Below are 20600 nucleotides of genomic sequence, written 5' to 3'. Positions count from 1 at the left end.
GAACCAGTAAATTTCAAGAAAGATTATCTATGTATTTATGTATTTATTTATTTTTCAGATAGGGTATTTTTATAAAGCCTATTCTGAATTCTAAGACCCTCATGCCTCAGTCAATTACATTCTAGGATTACAATTATTCACCATCAGCCCAGTTAGCAAGGCTATTTTAGTGGATTAACAGCTGATCTGAATTTTGTTAGGTAGTTAAAACTCCAGTAGTTCTCAACCTTCTAAGGCTGTGACCCTTTAATATAGTTCCTCATGTTGTGATGACCCCCAACCATAAAATTATTTCATTGCTACTTCATAACTGTAATTTTCTACTGTTATAAATTTTAATATAAATATCTGAGATGTAGGATATCTGATATGCAACCCCTGAAAAAGAGTCACTCGACCCCCTAGGGGTCACGACTCACAGGTTGAGAACCACTGACTTAGACAGTCAAGAATAGGAAGGGAAGAATAAGTTAGCAATTACTTTTAGGTTCTGAGAAAGTGTAACCACGAGCCTTGAAAACAAAAAAACAGAAGAAAACCGACTAATATGACACAAAGATGTTATTTAACCTGCAATTCTATCTCAGCTTTTACCATCTGTCTCAATGATGTCCTTTACAGCAAGAACAACAAAAAAAAGGATCATTTTTTCCATCTAGTTATGTTTTGAGATCTTTAAAGTCTAGAGCGAGCCCAAGTATTTCATGTCACTAACAATTTTTAAAAGTCCAGGCCAATTATTTTGTAAAATTGTCTTGAATTAAGCTAAATACTGTTTCTTGTTAAATTCAAGCTGTACCCTTCCAGCAGAAGCTGCTGGCTTTGGAAACTCTCTTGAAGACCATCCATAGAACAGGAATCTTTTGTTTTATATGGGGAATTGTGTTTTTATTATGTTTTGAAGTAGAAATAACTTCCCCTGAATAAATATTATTGAAAACAATTCATAAACCCAGAGTTTTATCAGCATATACCTGACCCTTTCTTTACTAGAAACACCCAGATGAAATATTTCCTAATACAATTAAAGAATTTATGTCTAAAAAAAGAAAAAAAAACACCATCTAGACTATTATATCTTCCTTTATCAAGCAATTAAAGTGATTGTTGTGAAAAAAAAAAACATGGCAGCATCCCACCCAGGACAGATTTATGTTATGATTTCCATTATAAGCTTTCATAATTCCAATGCTCCTAAACCTTTTTTCTGCTTATAGTTTTCTCTTGATACTACTGACAATGAGGGCATGGCACTGAGGGTTTATTATGTAAACAGAATCTGCCTTACTTGGGTTTACTTTTGTGGTTCAACAAATGTACCAAAGAAAACTTGAACAATGTCTAAGAGTTCAAATCAAATTAGGAAGTAACTGCATCTTAATATTTTATAGTGACTCTGCAGATGTTGTATAAGTTAAAAACGTCTAAAGTATTTGAAAAGCAGAAGGTAGGAGACGGCAAACAAACATGTGAAATTGTGGAGGAAGACCCATTCGCTGTTCAGATGATTTACTGGTGTCCAGAGAGCAGGATATTTTGTGTATCAGGAGTCTCTGCATATGTCATAATTTATAAATTCAGCAGACATGAAATTACAACAGAAATAGTGGTAAGTTACTTTAACTTTCCTATTTATAGCTACTAAAACAATTAAGTAATTGAACTATTACTTGGTATTATTTTTAAGTCCTCAAGAGACAGTATATAATCCATATATAATATATTCTATAGTATTTTAAATTAGTTACTTAATATATTAAAAAGTAGTTTGTTTTCAAATTAACAGTTCTCTAACAAAACTTCTATGTCAAAATGAGCTTGCTATTTTAATCTCACTACAAATTGAACAATATATTGTTCTCTTCTATTTTGCATCTACCTGACAAAGTCAATTCCTCTTAAATATTAATTGTCAATATTATACTATCAGCATTATTTTTACTAATAAAGAAAATTTTCTTATTATAATAGATAACACAGTTAAAGTAGGTATTATATAGTACATGCCTAAAGATATATATGCATGTATGCATTTAATTAGATAGTGTAGAGTTTTGCTTTCTGCATAAGTATCAAATTAGTGTAGGCTTTGTCCTTTTTAAAAAATTAACTGCTGTATGTTTTCTTGTTAACTAGCTGTCATATGATTATTTCTCAACTATATTAAGGTTATTCTTAATGGTTTTTATGTAGTAAAAATTTTACATGGTAAAAATAATTACAGCATTACCTTACCAAAATTTTAATTTTTAAATTCATTACATAAAATTCTGATTATAAAAAACAATGATGTTACTAAGGTATTGATGACATCTAAGTTAATATACCTGTAATTTTCCTATTCTGTCCTATGTAATTTACCCTTTTTTTTTTACCCAAATATAAGAATTATTTCATAGAGGACTTTTTTTGTGTTTTTACCTAAACTAAAATTAATGTCATTCTTTTAGAGTATATTGAAAGCCTGGGGCTTAAGATCACAGGTGCCTAAGTTTCAACCCTAATTTTACCACTGATTGTGTGTGTGTGTGTGTGTGTGTGTGTGTGTGTGTGTGTGTGTGTGTGTGTGTGTGTGTGTGTGTGCGCGCGCGCGCGCGTGTGAGAACTCAATCAGGGTGTGAACCTGAAGGTTAGAACTGATACAGACATGGTGGAGAAACACTGCTTACTTGCTTGCTCCCCAAGACTTACCCTTCCTTCTTACACAACTCAGAACCATCTGCCCAGAGTTGGCTCCACCCACAGTGGGCTGGCCCTCCCATGTCAATCACTAAGAAAATACTCCATAGGCTTGCCTACATGCCAATCTGTTGGGAGACATTTTTTTTCTTTTTTTTTTTTTTTTTTTTTTTTTTTTTTTTTTGGTTTTTCGAGACAGGGTTTCTCTGTGTAGCTTTGCGCCTTTCCTGGAACTCACTTGGTAGTCCAGGCTGGCCTCGAACTCACAGAGATCCGCCTGGCTCTGCCTCCCGAGTGCTGGGATTAAAGGCGTGCGCCACCACCGCCCGGCCGACATTTTTTTCAATGGAGGCTCCCTTCCCCAAAATGACTTTAGCTTGTGTCAAGTTTATAAAACAAGTCTGAGAATGTGTTTGATATATTGTTCGTCCCAATAAATTTATCTGGATATCAGAGAACAAAACAGCCACTATATAAAACATAGAGGTTAGGCAGTAGTAGCACACCCCTTTAATCCTAGCATTCTGGAGGCAGAGATCCATGTGGATCTCTGTGAGTTCAAGGCCACACTGGAAACAAAGCCAGGCATGGTGGCACACACCTTTAATCCCAGCTCTTGAGATCACATATCTTGCTTGGGAAAGACACATGCCTTTAATCCCAGGAAGTGAGGGCAGCTGAGATCAATTCAGATGAAGACTCAGAAGCATTCAGTTTGAGGAAACAGGATTGGCTGAGAAGTTGGCAAGGTGAGGTTGGCTGTGGCTTGTTCTGCTTCTCTGATCTTCCAGCTTTTACTCCAATACCTGGCTTCTGAGTGTTTTTATTAATAAGACCTTTTAAGATTCGTGCTACATGAGAAAACACAGGAATATTCATTATATAATAATTTATTTTTACTAATAGGCATCTTTCTTATAGGTCTGAGGAACTAAAGATTATGTTTCTTTGGTCATTGTCATTGAATAGTCCATATAATTCACTACTTAATTCAGCCTGAAATAATTCTCAAATTGAGTATAAGCTATCGAATTTGCTGATCTAAAAATTAAGAATAATTTCTAAAAACCTCAGATATTTTAATGTAGATACCATTATTATTATAACTTAGACTACATTAAAGCCTGACTTTTTTAGTCATTAGAGGTACGACTTCAGTGTGATGTTGAAGATATTATTACCCCCGAGCCAGAAACCAGTCCGCCATTTCCAGATCTCTCCTCTCAACTCCCCTCTTCAAGGAGTCTCTCCGGAAGCACTAATACTGTGTCTAGTGAAGGAGTGATGAAGGATAGCATCCCGTGCCTCAGGTAAGAACTACTTCCAAGTGCCAAATCATGTACCTATGTTAATTATGGAATTCTTGCACACTGTAACAGATAAAGTTTCATTCTCCCTCATTGTTAAATGAGTTACAAGAGCATCATTTCTCTTTAAATAGCTCCAAAAAAAAGCACACAGTGTTTTTATACTTAATTTGCTTATTTATATTTTTTTCCCAGAAAGATTTTAAAGAAAACATGACTTAGATAAAATGAGAAATTTAACAAGTCAATTTAATTTAAATTTAACCCTGACCTGTTTTTCTAATTAGTAATTGTTGTTAAACGTTTTACTCAGTATATCTAAGTTTAAAAACATAATAAAAAAGTTTAGCTTGTAAAGCTCATAGCAAAATTTATCTTGCTTTTATGCTTTTCATGACAGACTTTATAGGTTATTACTTTTATGTTGTCTAATAAATGTTTCTAATGTTAGCTGCTTGGAGAATTCAGCTTAAGCAAGGGTTTTCTCTAAGCCACATATGACAATATATATATTTCTATTACTTAAGAACTCTAGAAAGCTTGTTTCTTTCTTTCTTATGCAAATATGTATGGAAAATTTAGAGATAAAATTTCAACAACAAAAGCTATACAATTAGCAGTAATCCATAACTTTCTTCAAAAAGAAATTTTTTTCAAAAAGGAAATATAGTTGGAGAAAAAAATCTATAAGCAAATAAAAAATCATTAAATTTTAGCTAGAGAAAAGCTTTTTATAAGTTTATAAATATGTATTTTTTATGTTTACTTCTTTGTGTGCATGTATACACACATACCATTCTGTACATGTGAATGTCAGAGGACAACCTGTAGGAATCTGTTCTCTCCTTCCATCTTGTAAGTCCTGGGGATGAAGTTCAGGTCTTTCAGGCTTGATGGCAAGAACCTTTACCTGCTGAGCTACCTTGCCAGTCCATTTCTCTTTTTAATTTTCCTTCATACCACTTTACTGCATTTAACTGAACTCAAAGAAAATGAAAACCAATATAATGTCAGAACACTTAAAATAGCACAGTAGAGCTATTTGTTTGTTTTCTAAGAAGACCTATCACTAGAGCACAGATCTTCTAGTTATCTAGACATTTATAAAATGAAGAAGAATTGAAGATAGGGGTGGTGGAGAAAAACCAGTGAAATAAAGGTCTGGTTGTGAAGAAGAAGTAGCCATTAACAATTATTGACACATACTTGAGAAACACTGAAGTAAATCTCATCTACATTCTTGCCCCCAGTGTTAAATATTTTTGAAGCATAATTCTATGTAAATTCTTAAGATGCATAAGCACGCTAAAGCTGTGTGTAATAGAATTACACTTTCTCATCCTTCTAGTGTTAAAACACGGCCAGTGCGAATGCCGCCAGGCTATCAAGCAGATCTCGTTATTCAGTTGGTGTGGGTAGATGGCGAGCCTCCTCAGCAGATTACCAGCCTTTCTATAAGCTCAGCGTATGGAATGTAAGTAGTTAAACTTTCTTTCTGTTTAGTATTACAGAATTTTAAACAGTTTATGTTTCTTTTAAAAAATTTAAAACTAAAGAATTAGAATAATTCTAGTTCAATTTTTATTCGATTGACTGTAGTATGATACATTAATAATTAAACTTATGCTATGATTATTTTATTTTTCTTTTCCTTGATTTCATATTAGTGATAATGCTCTGACTTCAGATTTCTCTTTTTGGACTGATTCAGATGTTCGGCCCCCCTTTTTCTCTTTGTTTCACTCTGGGTAGCTTCTTTTGACCTGTCTCTAGAGTTCACTTCTACTTTGTCTAACTGATAGTAGATCTATCTGCAGAGTTTGGTTTCCGTTACACTTGCAAATGGAGGAAGTTTTAGGTTTCTGATGAAAACTGACTCTTTATCCTTCTCGGGGTTCCTAGTCTCAGTTGTAATGTACTTGAACAGTGGAATCCATAATCCCCATTACTTGATATGGTAAGAATATGTATTGTTTTCTACCCCAGTTAACTTGAAGATGGGTGAGTTCAAGCAGTTTCAAGATACCCTTCTCAAAAGACTGGCCTTCGAAGGCAGGGGAGAGGAGGATCAGAATTAAAGGCTGTGGAGAGATGCCCCTCAGTTCAGGAACTGAAGAGAGCTAGAGTAAATCATTAGAGAAAACATTTTCTGTGTATAGGAGCTCCACTGAGGAGCGCTTGAGAATGGCAACTTGGGTGCTTGCCTTACAGAGCTTCAGTTGCAAAAACCCCACCTCAAATCATCATCAAAGTGATACACCAAGTATTAAAGAAATAAATATTATACTTATTATACAGATTCTTTCTGAGATTTATGAAAGATGAAATCATGCTTGTCTCATTTTATGAAGTAACATAAATTTGAGGACTTGAAAATGTTATTACAAGAATGGGAAAATTAAGTCTATGACTTATATCAACATAAATTAAAATTCTATTCAAAATATAAATAAATCTATCAAGAAAAATGGTAAAATTATTTATAACCAAAGTTCATTTGCATTGGGAATGTAGATTGTTTTATCATTTTAAATGAATCAGGGCAATTTATCAAATTAACAGAATAAAGTAGAAAAAGCATATGATTATATCAGGTATGCAAAAACAAAAAGCATATGAGAAGCTGCCCGTGCTCCAGCAGATAGAGCTGTACCATTCACTTACTGGAAGTTCTGAGTAGACTCAGGGTTAGAACCACATGACCACTTGAAGCTGGGAAGAAATGGTGGGAAGTGAATGGAGAAGAACTGGACAGAGAGTACGAGGGATAGACTTTGTATCAAAACACATTGTATATGTGTACAAAATTCTCAGACAATAAAACACACACACAGTAACATTCAATACCCACTGGTGAGGTTAAAAGAAGCTACTAGTTAAACTGTGAAGACCATTTCCTTACTCTAATACATTGCAACAAGCACTGCACTTTTTGGTGAAATGATAGACATTTTACCTCTGAGATTAAAAAAAAATAAAAGACAAGTATCTTAGTTTATTTGGGCTGCTGTAATAAACCACCTTAGACTGGTTAATTTATACACAACAGAAGTATATTTATTACTCAGATCTGGAGCCTGGGAAGTCCAAGATGAGGGCATCAGCAGATTCAATGTCTGACAAGGGCTCACTGTTTCAGAAATGGCATCTGAGTGCTTCCTCATGTAGAAGATACAGCGAGCAAGCTTTCTCTCCTCATAAGGGACCTGATCTCATCTGTGAGATGGAAGTCCTCAAGACTGAAAGACTCCACATCTCAATACCATTGCCTTTGGGTTTATGTTAAACATACTTTATAATACACATTATATTTGTCAATTGTCATGTACTGTTTAAGCTTACTGAGAAGCTGGCTCTGAAAAAAGGGTTGATCTGCTCCCTCATTTCAAGCGTAAGCATGTTTCTCCCAAAATGTCCTCCAAAGTCCCTTGTCTAGGGACAGGCTGGCCCAATAGCCTTGTGACATGGAAAAAAAGCAACCAACAGACCGTATTGAAAACACTGTGTCCTTGAGAACAGCTAGGAAGAAAAACCATTTTCAACAGAGGCTTCTGCTAATTATCACTATGAAAATGTCTTCAGTGGGAGTTAGAAGCCAGAAGCTCATCCAGAAAGAGGAAGTACAGTCTGGAACTCCAGCTGACTGCCTCAACTTCCCCAATTGATGTCTGTCAGATAAGCCCTAAACTTTTTATTCTCTTTGTTTGTTCTCTCAAGCAGGCTACTCCAGAATGTTCTCTTCTCAGAGCTATAACCTGAATTGATGATGTTTCCCTATCTGTTTTGTGCCTATTTGTTCTTTCACTTCTGCTTTCTATAAACTTAATAAATTCACTAATTCACAACTGAAGATATTTCTATTGTAAGTCCTTTTTCAGACCACATAGAATGCATGATTTGGGGGAGCTACAGAAATTCAGACCATAGTTTTCTGCTCCAGATTCCCCAAAATTCATGTATTTATCAGCTGCAAAATAACATTTATTCAACATTAACAGTTCTAAAAGTCTTGTCTATAAGATCTCAGCTTGCAGTTTCATCTAGATGTCATCTGAATAAGATATGCATGAGGCTCAAAGTATGATTGATTGAGAGGTAAATTCCATTTCCTCCAAAGTTTCATTCACCTATGTAAAGTTATGATTCATGTGTCAAGCTTTTCTCTAGCCATGATCCTATGCAATTATATGCTTCTAAAAAAAATTAGCAATCATTTTGTCCCATCATTCCATGAGTCATAAATATGGTAAAGTGGATAGTGGTAGATGCACTAGTAGGAAGATTACAACTCCAGTAGTCATTGCCCTCATAGGTGTTTTCTTGCTCTTCTTTGTCAGTTTTTGGGCTAGGACCCAAAGCCCCTAGGGCGACATCTTTAGAAGTGTTGATGGAAGAGAGCAAGCCCCCTGTATTTGTATTTGTGTGCCATGGGAGCTGACATGAGTTGGGTATCATCAAATTTTGTGACCTGAGTATTTCTGAGGGGCAGCTGTGTGTGTGGCCCATAATGCACTGAAGCTACTGAAGTTGTACATGGAATTGATACAAACCACTATTAAAGAATGAGTAGGAGAAGCACACCAAACACCAAGAATCCTTAGTCTTTGAATGTCCCTCTTGATATGCAGTCCCATGTTCTACACATTTACACTCCAGGACTGTGATGATCATGTAGGCCCATTTATCTCAAAAATGGCTTTACATAATTCTTCCATTGTCTTCTTGGATAGCACATGACTCCTACTTACTTTGTAATTAGAATTTTTAATGCGATTTTCACATTTTACTTAAAGAGAAAAACTATTTCTTTTTAGAACCATCATTAACTTGAATATCTTAAAAATGTTTTTCATAATGCTTTAGAATATATCATCCATATTCTTTATTTCCAGATTAAAAGTTTTTGTTTTTCCTTTTTAATTAATGTACAATCACACATGTATATGGAAATAGTAATATTTCATTAGCTATATAAAATGTATAGTAGTCAAATCAAAGTGATAAGCATTTCTATCTCATTTAATCCCATTTGTCAACTTTTTCTTTTGTTATTCTTTTGAGTCTTCATCATTGCCTGTACTGATGTGTTTCCTTTATATTCCACTAGTTTCAGAGTTTCAGATCTTCCACTTGGGTTTTTCATTTATTTTGAAGTGGTTTTTAATATAGGCTGAAATATAGCAGTTATTTCAGTATTCTATGTATATATCAAGTTTCCTCAGCACTTTTTATTGAAAAGGCCATCTTTTCTTCAATATAGATTGTTGGTGCCTTTGTTGAGTATAAGTTGGCTATCTACCCTGAATACATGTACATTTATTTCTGGGATTGCTCTTTTGTTGGATGACATGTCTATTTTATGTCAGACTTATTTTGACCACCATGATTCTGTAGAACTTAAGATTCAGTACATTACTTGTTTCCATTATGCTTCCTTTAGCTATTTGGAGTCTTCATGCTTCCATATAAACTTTAAGATTTTTTTTCTGGTTTTGTGAAAAGTGTCATTGTTTTTTTGTTAGGGATTATATTGAATCTTTGAAAAAACAGATTTATTTTATTTTATGTGTCTGAGTGTTTTGCCTGTACATGTGTGCTTGGTACTTGTGGAAGCCAGACAAGAGTATGAGATACTCTGAAACTGGTGTTGCAGAAGGTTCTAGGAATTGAATCTGTGTCCTCTTGAAGAGCAGCCAGTGCTCTTGGCTGCTGAGCCATCTCTTCAGCTCCTATATTGAAATATTACTGCAACTAATACAAATATTTTAATAATGTTAGTTCTTCCATTATAAGAACCAAGCAGGTTCTCTACTTTTGTGTATTTTTCTCAGTCTCTCTCTGTCTCTGTCTCTCTCTGTGTGTGAAGGTATGTACATGTCCAAATGTGTGAGGGCACACATGTACGTGGATATCAAGAATTTAACATGTCTTCTTCAGTCACTCTTATTTGCTGAGGCAGTCTTTCACAGAACCCAGAGCTAGCCAGTTTGGCAAATCTAGTTAGCCCACTATCCTGGGGATCCATTGTCGCTATCTCCAGAGCTCTCATATACACCCATTTGGCTTTCACATGGGTGCTGGGATCTGAGCTGCAGTTCTCATGCCTACAGAGTGTTCTCTCTGGTCCAGAGAATGATCCGTGATAGCTGTGCTTTGTTTTGAATGAGTGAGTTTATTAAGTATGTAGCAAGTACAAATAAAGGAAAAAACAGCAAGTACAGCTAGATAAAGTAACAGATGGATAGCAAAACATCAAATCAGTTCACAACATCCAGCAAAGGCCACAAGAATAGCCTGATTTGAGAGAGCAAACAAAAGTAGTATGATCAAATCAAGGACTTACAAACATGGCAGAAATCAGCAGGGAAAGCTGAAGCAGTCAGTTCTGGGAGTTCAGATTGAGTCTTCTTTCCCTGGACCATCCTCTGGTTTTCTGTTCCTGCTGCAAGCATTGCTATACTGTGAGATAAACAATAGTAACCTCTGTTGGAAATGGTTCCTCTCTAATTGTTCTCAAGAGCACAGTGGTTTTTGTTCTTGGACTATTTGCTTCTCTTTCACCTTTACAGAGTTAGCAAGGAAGTCTTATCCAGGATAGGGCTTTACAGAAGGCTTGACATAAGCATATTTGAGTCTGAGACAAGGAAGGGCCTCTATACTCCAGTGTCTGATTTCAACAAACTTAACACATTACCAATTTACCGATATAATTGACATTATACAGGGAAAGCACTATATCCACTGAGCCATATCCCCAAACCCCTTTTTACAACTTTTTTAGTGGAAGTTCTGTGGTTTTCATTGTAGAAGCCATTAACTTCATTTATTGTTTCCTCTTAGATTTTTTTAAATAGCTATTATGAACTGGATTGCTTTCATGATTATTTTCTCAAAATTCATTATTTGTGTACAAGATAAATAATGACTTATTTCTTTTAACTTTGTGTCCTTGAAATTAATTGAATTTAGCATGGGGTAGTTCTGTTTCCATTAGGGGTGAATATTGCTTCCTCGGTGTTTTCTAGAAACACATCTTAAAGTTGTGCCTCACCAACCTCTATGATTGTAGTTACTAATCGTCTATTTTTGTTTTTTGTTTTTTTTTAAGAATTTGCCAAGGGCTACTGTTAAATCACAGATTGTGAAGGTTAAGAGATTTTCACTTTGCAAGCTAGTAAATTAGTCTGCCATGATTACAGGAATTTTTAAAGAAAGATAGAACAGAAAGAGAAGAATAACAGTTCTCTGTTTCAGAAATTAGGGTTTTTATTGACAGCCTAAATAGCAACATCTTTTTAGCTCTGTCCTTTAGTTATCTTTCCACTGTTATAAAAAAATCATCTAAGATAATCAACTTATGGAAAAAACTCACACTTTTGGAAGTTTCAGTCAATGAATAGCTGGCTCTGTTTCTTTTGGGTCTATGTCAAGGTGCCACATCTTTGGAGAGAGCATGTGGTAGAGTAAAGATTCTTACCTCCCGGTGGCCAGGAAGTTAAAAAGAGGAAGAACAGCCGGGCGGTGGTGGCGCACGCCTTTAATCCCAGCACTCGGGAGGCAGAGCCAGGCGGATCTCTGTGAGTTCGAGGCCAGCCTGGGCTACCAAGTGAGTCCCAGGAAAGGCGCAAAGCTACACAGAGAAACCCTGTCTCGAAAAACCAAAAAAAAAAAAAAAAAGAGGAAGAACAAGGGCTTGACCCTACTCTTTCCTTCAAGAACATACAAACAACCTACAGTTTCCATTAGGCTCTACCTCTTAAGGTTTCCTCTAGCACTCAGTAGTGCAAGCTTAGGATCCAGGTCTTTACTATGTGAACCTTTCAGGGACTTTTTTGTTTTGTTTTGTTTTTGTTTGTTTGTTTGTTTTCAGGGACTTTTCTGATCCAAGACAGAGTAATCTACCCCTGGACTAGAAAAACTCATATCTAGCTTATGATGAAAAATGTATTCAGTCCATCTCCAAGAAAGCCCCCAAAGTTTAACCATTTCATCATTTCTCAAAATACCCAGTCCAAAGTCTCCTCTGAAAAACTCAGTTGTAAACATGTGTAAGTGATAAAACAAAAAAAGACAAGTCACATACTTCCAAGAAACAATGGAACAGGATAAAAATTCCCAGTTAAAAGGGTGGAATAAGAACATAGGAAAGGAAGGATTGGATCAAAGCAAGACTTTACCCAATAAAGAAAACATTAACTTTTAAAGTTCTGTATTCAACACCAAGGATCCTCAGGAGAGCTTTGAATGCACCACCTCTTTGATTTAGCAATCTCATATAGCCAAGTATGATGGCTTTCCTTGTCACTTAGAGCTTTTTATAGAAGACTTCCTTGGCATCCTTGCTTTTTGGTTGGGTCTCAATAGGCGCTTCAGCGTCACCTTCATGGATTCTTGCATCACCCTATTAGGAGATCATTACAGGGACTCTAAATAGGCCTTACATTTGGCTTTCTGGGCTTTCCTCTGGACATCTTGGTAGAAGCCTCCAGGACTTTGTAACTCTTATACTCTGCATGTCTTCACTACTAGCACTGTTGGTCAACAAGATCTGCCATCACTGAGCTTTATTTGGACCTACTTCAGCTATGCCTGCAACAGTCTCTGGATGTCTTGCCAGCTAAGTTTTTCCAATGGCCTTAGGTTAAATGGTTACCTTTCTGTTCTGAAAAGGTTCTGCCATGTAAGAATCTTTGAAATTAATTTGTACTTCTAATTTATACTTCTACACCTTGGAACCTATGCCAGATACGGTCTTAACCAATGCCCGAGATGCTCTAACATATCTTTCTTATTAGCTTCGTATCAAGCACTTGGCTTTTAAAAAAATATTTATTTTTATTTTATGTGTAACAGTGTTTTGCCTGCATGTACATCTGTGTACCATATGTACATAGTCCAGCAGAAGTCAGAAGAGGGTATTGGGTCTTCTAGAAACTGGAGTACCTGACAGTTTTTAGCCACCCTGTTGGTGCTGAGAACTGAACTTAAGTACTCTGGAAGAGCAACAAGTGCTCTTAACCATTAAGTGATCTTTTCAGCCCCAATTTAGTTTCTTTTATAGACACCAATCTCTTGAGCAAGTAAATCTAAACAAGCTGCATTTCTATCAAAATTGTCAGTATTCTGAATCTGATTTTCTGTGCTTTGTTCCAAATTTTTACTTTAAAATTGGCTAAAAGCGCCGGGCGGTGGTGGCGCACGCCTTTAATCCCAGCACTCGGGAGGCAGAGCCAGGCGGATCTCTGTGAGTTCGAGGCCAGCCTGGTCTCCAAAGCGAGTTCCAGGAAAGGCGCAAAGCTACACAGAGAAACCCTGTCTCGAAAAACCAAAAAAAAAAAAAAAATTGGCTAAAAGCATTGTCACTGCCTTCTTGTTTTTCTGCCTTTATTCTGTAATATAAACTTTTACCTTTAAATCCATCACTATTAGCATCAGTTTTCCACAAAGTCTCATATGAATCATAAATGGACATGGAGATAATACATCCAAAGTATTTGCCACATCATGACAGGAATAATCTCTCATCTATGTCTCAACAGAGTCCTCATTCCATCTGAAACCTCATCAGTATCTTTGTGTTGTACTTTGGTTTTTGGTTTGTATTGGTATTCTAGACTCTTTCTAATTTTATTTTTTTGAAACTTAAATGTTTATGGAAGCGACTCCTGTTTTCTTTTAATTGTTTCCATGGAACTGTGTTTCAACCCATGACTTTTAACCTTTTTTAAGAATTAAAACCAGGAATTTGCAATTAAAATGAGTCTTTTGTATACAGCATATATAGTCAGATCTTGATACATTTTTTTAATCCATTCAGCTACTCTTTCTTTTGATTACAGAATTTAAGCCATTTAGGGCTAAAATAATTGTTGATAGATAAGGGTTTATTAGTGCAGTTTTCTTCATTGTTTTCTAGATTCTATATTCCTTTTCCTCTTTATGGTCATGCTTTGTGCTGTGATGATTTTCTGTAGTGGTAATTCTTTGATTCTTTTTTATCCTTAGTATATCTACTATATGTTTTTGTTTGGTGGCTGTCCCGAAGTTTATTTGATCTACTCTAACATGATGACATCTCAGCTGCATTTTCTTCAAAGCTCTACACTTTTACCTGCCATGTCCTCTACAGATTCACTCTTGTTCATTTTTATGTGTACATTAGCAATTTTTACTATAAGTAGTTTAAAAACATCTTTTTACATTTAATCTTATAATTGAATTGATTTATATGCTGTTATTTCATCCTCAGACTATTATGAATTTGAATATAAATATACCTTTACCAACTAATATTATACTTCATTGGTAACATTTATATACTATCATGATATTAATTATCATCTATCCATTTAAGCTTTAAGAATTCCTCTTAAGCCTGTAATTTCAGCTGGTTAGGAGGCCTGTTACCCCAGGTACTGAGAAAGCTGAGGCAGAAGTATCACAATTTGATGGCCTATCTGGACCACATATTAAGCTGAAGCTACCCTGGGCAAGACTCTCTCTAAATAAAAGTTTTGTGGAGGGCTATTTGCCTAACATGTAGATGGCCCTGAGTTCAATCTACAGTAGTTTGGTGCCTGTCCTGGATCTCGCTCTGTAGACCAGGCTGGCCTCGAACTCACAGAGATCTGCCTGGCTCTTCCTCCCAAGTGCTGGGATTAAAGGGGTGCGCCACCACCGCCTGGCCCCAGTCAATACATTTTTATCACTAGAAACGAGTAGATTTTTATAACTTCTATTTCTCATTTTATCATTTTAATGTGTTTCAGCCTTCTGAAATGATATTGTTCGGAATATACATGTTGAAAGAGCTTTTAATATCTTTTTCTACTATTTTTTCATGTTTAATTTCTGGTTATATTTTTGGTAAGTTCTTTTCCCTATTGTGTTCATTCAAAATTTTCCTAATTCTTTCTGTGTCTGTTGGCTTTGGGACACTGATTATTATAACTTTTATATTTTTTATTTTATATTGCTAGATCCTTCTCAACAGTGTTCAGGTGTTTTCTGGAAAATAGTTATTTGCAATTATTCTTCTAAATCTTTGCTGGAGTAGGTGAAGAATTAATTCTATGGTTAATTTATCCCAGTGTTGATCTTGACACCTTAAAGTCTACTGTTCTGTGTGTAGTGTAGTTCATAGTAATATGAATTATTTTAGCATTATGAAGTTTGGAAGTCATTCTGCCTTCTTTTTTGTTGGTTTCCCACCCCTCTACCCCTAAGCTTTTGGTAGTTTCTTCACATGAATATCCAGATTAGTATGTAGCTGGCCTTTGTAGGAATAATCTCCAAATCCCTAGTAGAGTTTCCATGTGCATCTCTCTCTCTCTCTCTCATATTCCCTTTATGTTCTAGCTGCTTTGCATCCTTACCTCCTGATATCTGTCTCTTCGATTCAGTGAGATCACTGATAGTTTTGAGTTTCTTTCCTTTGCCTCAGGAAACGTTCACTAAGCTAGAACATGTATGAGGCTGTCAATCTCTTCTCACTGCTTCCTGCTGACTGCTGCCTAACATGTAAAAGCTGTTGTTTAATGTATTTAGCCCAGTTTTCTGATTGTTTAAAGTAGATTAAGACCAGTTTCTTCACAGACTGTTTAACAAACACTTCCTGGTTTCCTCATTATTACGGTATAAGTTTGCAGTTCTTCATATTTTAAATCCAACACAAAAATCATTATTACACATTCTAGTTGGCTATTTTTCTTCTGATCATTATGTTGAAAGCTTCATTATTGCTTATAATAGAAATAATTAGCAACATTTCAATATAATAAAGACTAAAGATTTAAATACATATACTATTACATTTACTCATATTAAAATTAGTTATTCCTTTTCATGGAAAAACTTCAGAGTACTTTAATGCAATTTTCTGCTTTGATTCTTATTAAAAAAAACCTTATAAACTAGATTCATTAATTTCTCTCAAAGTTACATAACCTATAAATCAAACAGATAAAATTAACCCAGGATATTCTGAGTCTTATATACTTTTTTAAGATTTCAATTTCTGGAATACACAGAACTTCAGTTGAACTAGGAAAATATTTTAAGTGGATAAGAGTTTTGTTCTGTCTTATTCTTATATTTGTGAGAATGACAGTGTGACAGAAGGAAAAGAGTAAGATTGAAACTATGCACATTGTTTATAAACAAGATTCAATCTAAGTAATAAAATAATATGGAGCTTTTAAACAACACACAAACCATAATCATATAGAGTGTATAACTAGTTTAGAAGTAGAAATGACAGAATGGAAGTGTTTAGCTAGAGAGCATGTTGTAAATGGGCAGATATGGGAGTTAATATATACTTACTTAATAGTTCAGGTGACCAAAAAAGCCTGCCTGGGAAAGCTGCTTTACTGAACCAACTAGTTAATTAGTCAAATTGTATTTGTCATTTAATTTATAAGACACAGTACTGAACAAAGATGAGAGGAATCATTTTTCATAAATCAAGCTGTATTTCTATCTACTATGATATCAACCTCTAGATATATGTAGTAGTAGTGCACACCTTGTCTCCTGGGAGACAAAGGTAGGAAGATGACAGTTCAAGGAGGGTCTGGCTACCTAGGGAGTCCCTGACCTAAAAGAGAAAGGAAAAGGAGGAAGAAGGAAGGAGAAGAACAAGGGAAAAAGAAAGAGGAGGAGGAGGAAGAATGAAGGAAGAAGAATCCAGAGTAAGGATAGGGGGAGAAAGGTTAAAAGGAAAAGAAAATGATTAATTTGGAACAAAATAATCACAATCTTATTTGCGAAAGCCATCTGATAGTTTACCTACACATCTGTGTCTAGTTAGTGTGCCTATTTCTTGACCCTTTGCACAGGAAAAAGGATTTATGTCATTTTTATTCTCTAAAACTATAAAATCAAGTTAAAGAGCACATTATTAATCACAGCTTAAATGATAAAACTTGAAATATGATTGCCAGCCATCTCTACTTTTTATAGTAATCAGTCATGGTTATTATACTCAATCTATCATATGTACAGTAGATTTGTTTCCTGACTTTGAAACACTAATCACTGTCTGATGTCCCCAATCTTAGATTACTTCCCAGCAGTCTTATATTTAACTTAAAGGTAAAAATAACCATGCTTATTATACATTTTGGTTCTGTGTTTTTCCCGCTCTCAGAGTTGCATTTGGAAACTGCACTGGGTTGGTTGTGGTGGATTTCATACAGAAGACAGTACTGTTAAGTATGGGAACCATTGACCTCTACAGATCAAGTGACCTGTACCAGCGACAGCCCCGGTCTCCTCGAAAAAACAAGCAGTTCATTGCAGGTAGGAAACAGACTGGGTGGGTTTGGAACTCCATTTGTTCACTTGCTTTCTTGCAGATTGTCTTTCCTGCATTATGCCATTCAAATGCATGGTAATACTGACTCAACATGCACAAAAATGAACTGGGATGAAACAGCAATAATCTTTGAACAGAGTAAGCAGTGCTTAAAGTTTAGTTTGCTGTTGAAGTTAGGAAGCATCTTAAGTTTCTTGGGTTGAATTCTTAAGAAATAACAGAAAATAAAAACCTACTGATATGAAAACTGGGACTCTGGCGGAAAAACTGCTTTAAAAATTTTGGACTAAACAGTTTAACTTTCCTCTAATATTGTTAACCCCTTTCAAATACAGTCTAAGGTCATTTTTTGTTTGTTTGTTTTTTGAGACAGGGTTTCTCTGTGTAGCCTTGGCTGTCCTGGAACTCACTCTGTAGACCTGGCTGGCCTCAAACTCACAGAGATCCTCCTGCCTCTGCCTCCCAAGTGCTGGGATTAAAGGCGTGCACCTCCATGGCCTGGCTCATTTTTCATTTTTTAAGTTACTATATTGTGGCCATCATCTTTTTTACTGATGATGACTAAATTGGACATATGTATATAAACATAATAAATACCACTCTCTGATATTTTAAGTGCTATGAAAGATGGCATTTTTGTTAGAAGGACAAGCAAATTAACTTAACTACGAGAGAGAAGTTGTTTAAGGTTTAATTAGGATGTGATGCCAAACTTAGATGCCTGAATTATCCAAAATTTTGCAGGAATTTCAAATAAGCGGCTTTAACATCCATAAATTTTGTGTTTTTATCATCTAGTTGGTTAAAATTGTTTCTATAGTGTTATACGTTTAGATAGTGCTTTTACATCTCCTTATTTTACCAGTAATTAACTGAATATTGAGACCTTTACTAAAGATACCCATAAAAAGAATATTTTATAATATATGATAGTTGTTATTGTCCAAATTGCGGATGGGTCAGTTTCAACATTAAATGAATTTCCCATTTGGACTAATGGTGCTTGATTGACATTCTTCTTTGTTAACTTTTCTTTTGTGAACTTCAATGCTTGCTAATTTAGACCATTTTCAGAGGCACAGCATTTGCGCTTCAGAACTTGCCAGGCTTTTGTTTGGGATCTCAGCTTTCAGTATTATCTTAGTATCCTAGAAATTTTAGTTCTGCAGATTCTGCTTCTGTCATTACTAGCTTTTGAAAGAAAACCAGAACTATTCCTTCATGTTTGGAGAAGAGGCAATTGATTTTGAAAGTTCAGAGTCTAAGATAGGAAGCCATTAGGGGCAGGTAGTGAGGAGCTGCTGCAGACTCAAAGTACCCCTTGGTCAGAAAAGCTGTAGATCCTCTGCCAGCACGTCAATTACTTGTCTAATATCCACTTAGGGATGGAAGAGTGTTTTGACTGGGAAAACATATGTAATTCAAACCCGTTGAGTTTCAACAATAATGACTACAGATTAAAATTTTGATAGCTTAAATATGAGGAAAAAAACTGAAGTTGTCCTTTAATCCCAGCACTCGGGAGGCAGAGCCAGGCGGATCTCTGTGAGTTCGAGGCCAGCCTGGTCTCCAAAGCGAGTACCAGGAAAGGCGCAAAGCTACACAGAGAAACCCTGTCTCGAAAAACCAAAAAAAAAAAAAAAAAAAAAAAAAAAAAACTGAAGTTGTAAACTGAGTCTCTATTTTATTATATAAGGTAACTATAATAAGTGCATACTTTATATTACAAAACAAAATAAAAACTAAATAACTAAGCTGTCTTTTTAAATGATAAAAGATTAAATATAACAACCTTAATATTAACAAAATATTTTTATGTAGTATTACAAATGAAATCATTCCACCATGGTAAAAACACGTAAGAAGAATTTACCACAAACTTTATAAGGTATTTGATTAAATAAATGGCTACAGCATCTCATCATTCATCTATCCCCTTTCTAACTGATTTATTTTTAAAATATCTCCTCTCTAATTTGATTGCCTAATCTTGCTACAATTTCTTCATCTTGGCTGTTTTAGATTCTGGTATGATATCACTTCCTTTCACTTTAGACTATTTTCTCTCTTTCCTCTGCCTGCTGCTGATGCTGATGCTCTGGCATGTTCCAAAGACAACTTTTGCATGCGTGGGCTGTCTAACTTTTATCCTGATTTAACGAAACGGATCCGTACTTCCTATCAGAGTAAGTTCTATAAAGGTTAGGCAAATAGCTCTTTTTTTTTAAAGTCATAATGCTTGAGTTAAATCATTCATGAGTGCTTTGCAATGTGTTTTTCATAAAACACATTCAACATGCATGCAAATTTTTGTTTTGTTATGGAAATGCAATCTGATGTTTTAATTTTGAATTTTCATAATTTTGATTTCAATATTCCAGATGTACCCACTCACTCACCCCTTGTTTCAGTGTACATTTCAAGCCATGTCCATGAGTCCGGTAGTCATTGTGTATCCTTTGTAAGGAGGAAGAGTCGTGGTGTTTTTAGAAATTATGAACCTGACATACTGTGTCAATAACAATTCAGTGCTTCCTTATTTTGTCAGTGTTGTGTTTTTGACCATTTTGAGACTTTATTTTAACTAGTATGAAAATAATCTTTTCTAGTTCTTGGGGATAACTAAATATTCCTAATTTATGATGCCTTTTATTAAAATAGAATACTCTCAAACATGGTTCAATGGTGATTTTAGGTACCAAACCCTGTGACATAGAGGAATTAAAGTCATTACTAAAAGGTGAATAATATTAACAATTCCTATGGTAGCAAATGAAGATGTAAAAATGGGTGAAATAAGTAATTCTAAACATTGATACAGAAAGCGTGAGGGTGTATGTCACTAAACATCTAACAATTCAAGTGATATTGTGAGTAAATAGCTACTGATATGAAAAATGTTTATATTATGCTAATATATATTTGTGAAAGTCAGGTTGCTTGCCAAAATCTACAATATGGCATTATAGTTGTATAAAAATATACACACATGCATATAAGCACACATACATTTGAACATATTCTTGTAACCTGAGTTTCTTCAGACACACTCTTACTAGTTGAAGCACACCCCATTATAAAAGTTAAAACTTTACAAATTTAATGTTCCTGGCAAGACGCTGTTTCCTGTGAAGCCCTTCCAATCTTCTGGAAGTGCCCAGTGTGACTTGCTTTTGTTTGTGCTCTCTACCTTTCTACTCCACCAGTCACCCTTTTGAGGACACAGCCCACTGTACCTGCTCCAGGTGACTTGTATCACTTTTGACATCTGTCTTGGCTTCAACTACTCATAAAGC

The 20600-nt window shown here is 35.3% G+C and overlaps 1 protein-coding gene across 14 annotated transcripts in view; it reads left to right on the top strand.

Moving 5' to 3' along the window:
* Positions 1-20600, top strand: part of Stxbp5l (syntaxin binding protein 5L) — a 239596-nt gene that overhangs the window by 162184 nt on the left and 56812 nt on the right. For 11 of the 14 annotated variants that reach the window (XM_052740651.1, XM_052740643.1, XM_052740644.1 and 8 more), the window contains 5 exons: positions 1392-1609; positions 3817-3989; positions 5335-5460; positions 17137-17288; positions 19419-19490. In XM_052740651.1, the coding sequence (XP_052596611.1) occupies positions 1392-1609; positions 3817-3989; positions 5335-5460; positions 17137-17288; positions 19419-19490 (741 nt within the window). The remainder of the gene's footprint in view (positions 1-1391; positions 1610-3816; positions 3990-5334; positions 5461-17136; positions 17289-19418; positions 19491-20600) is intronic. The other 3 variants (XM_052740647.1, XM_052740655.1, XM_052740650.1) reach the window with 1 other exon arrangement.

This window comes from Peromyscus californicus, unplaced genomic scaffold, assembly GCF_007827085.1.
Source record: "Peromyscus californicus insignis strain IS unplaced genomic scaffold, ASM782708v3 Scaffold_16__1_contigs__length_79575227, whole genome shotgun sequence".
NCBI classification, from domain to species: Eukaryota; Metazoa; Chordata; class Mammalia; order Rodentia; family Cricetidae; genus Peromyscus; species Peromyscus californicus.
This window is presented reverse-complemented; position numbering and strand designations above follow the sequence as displayed.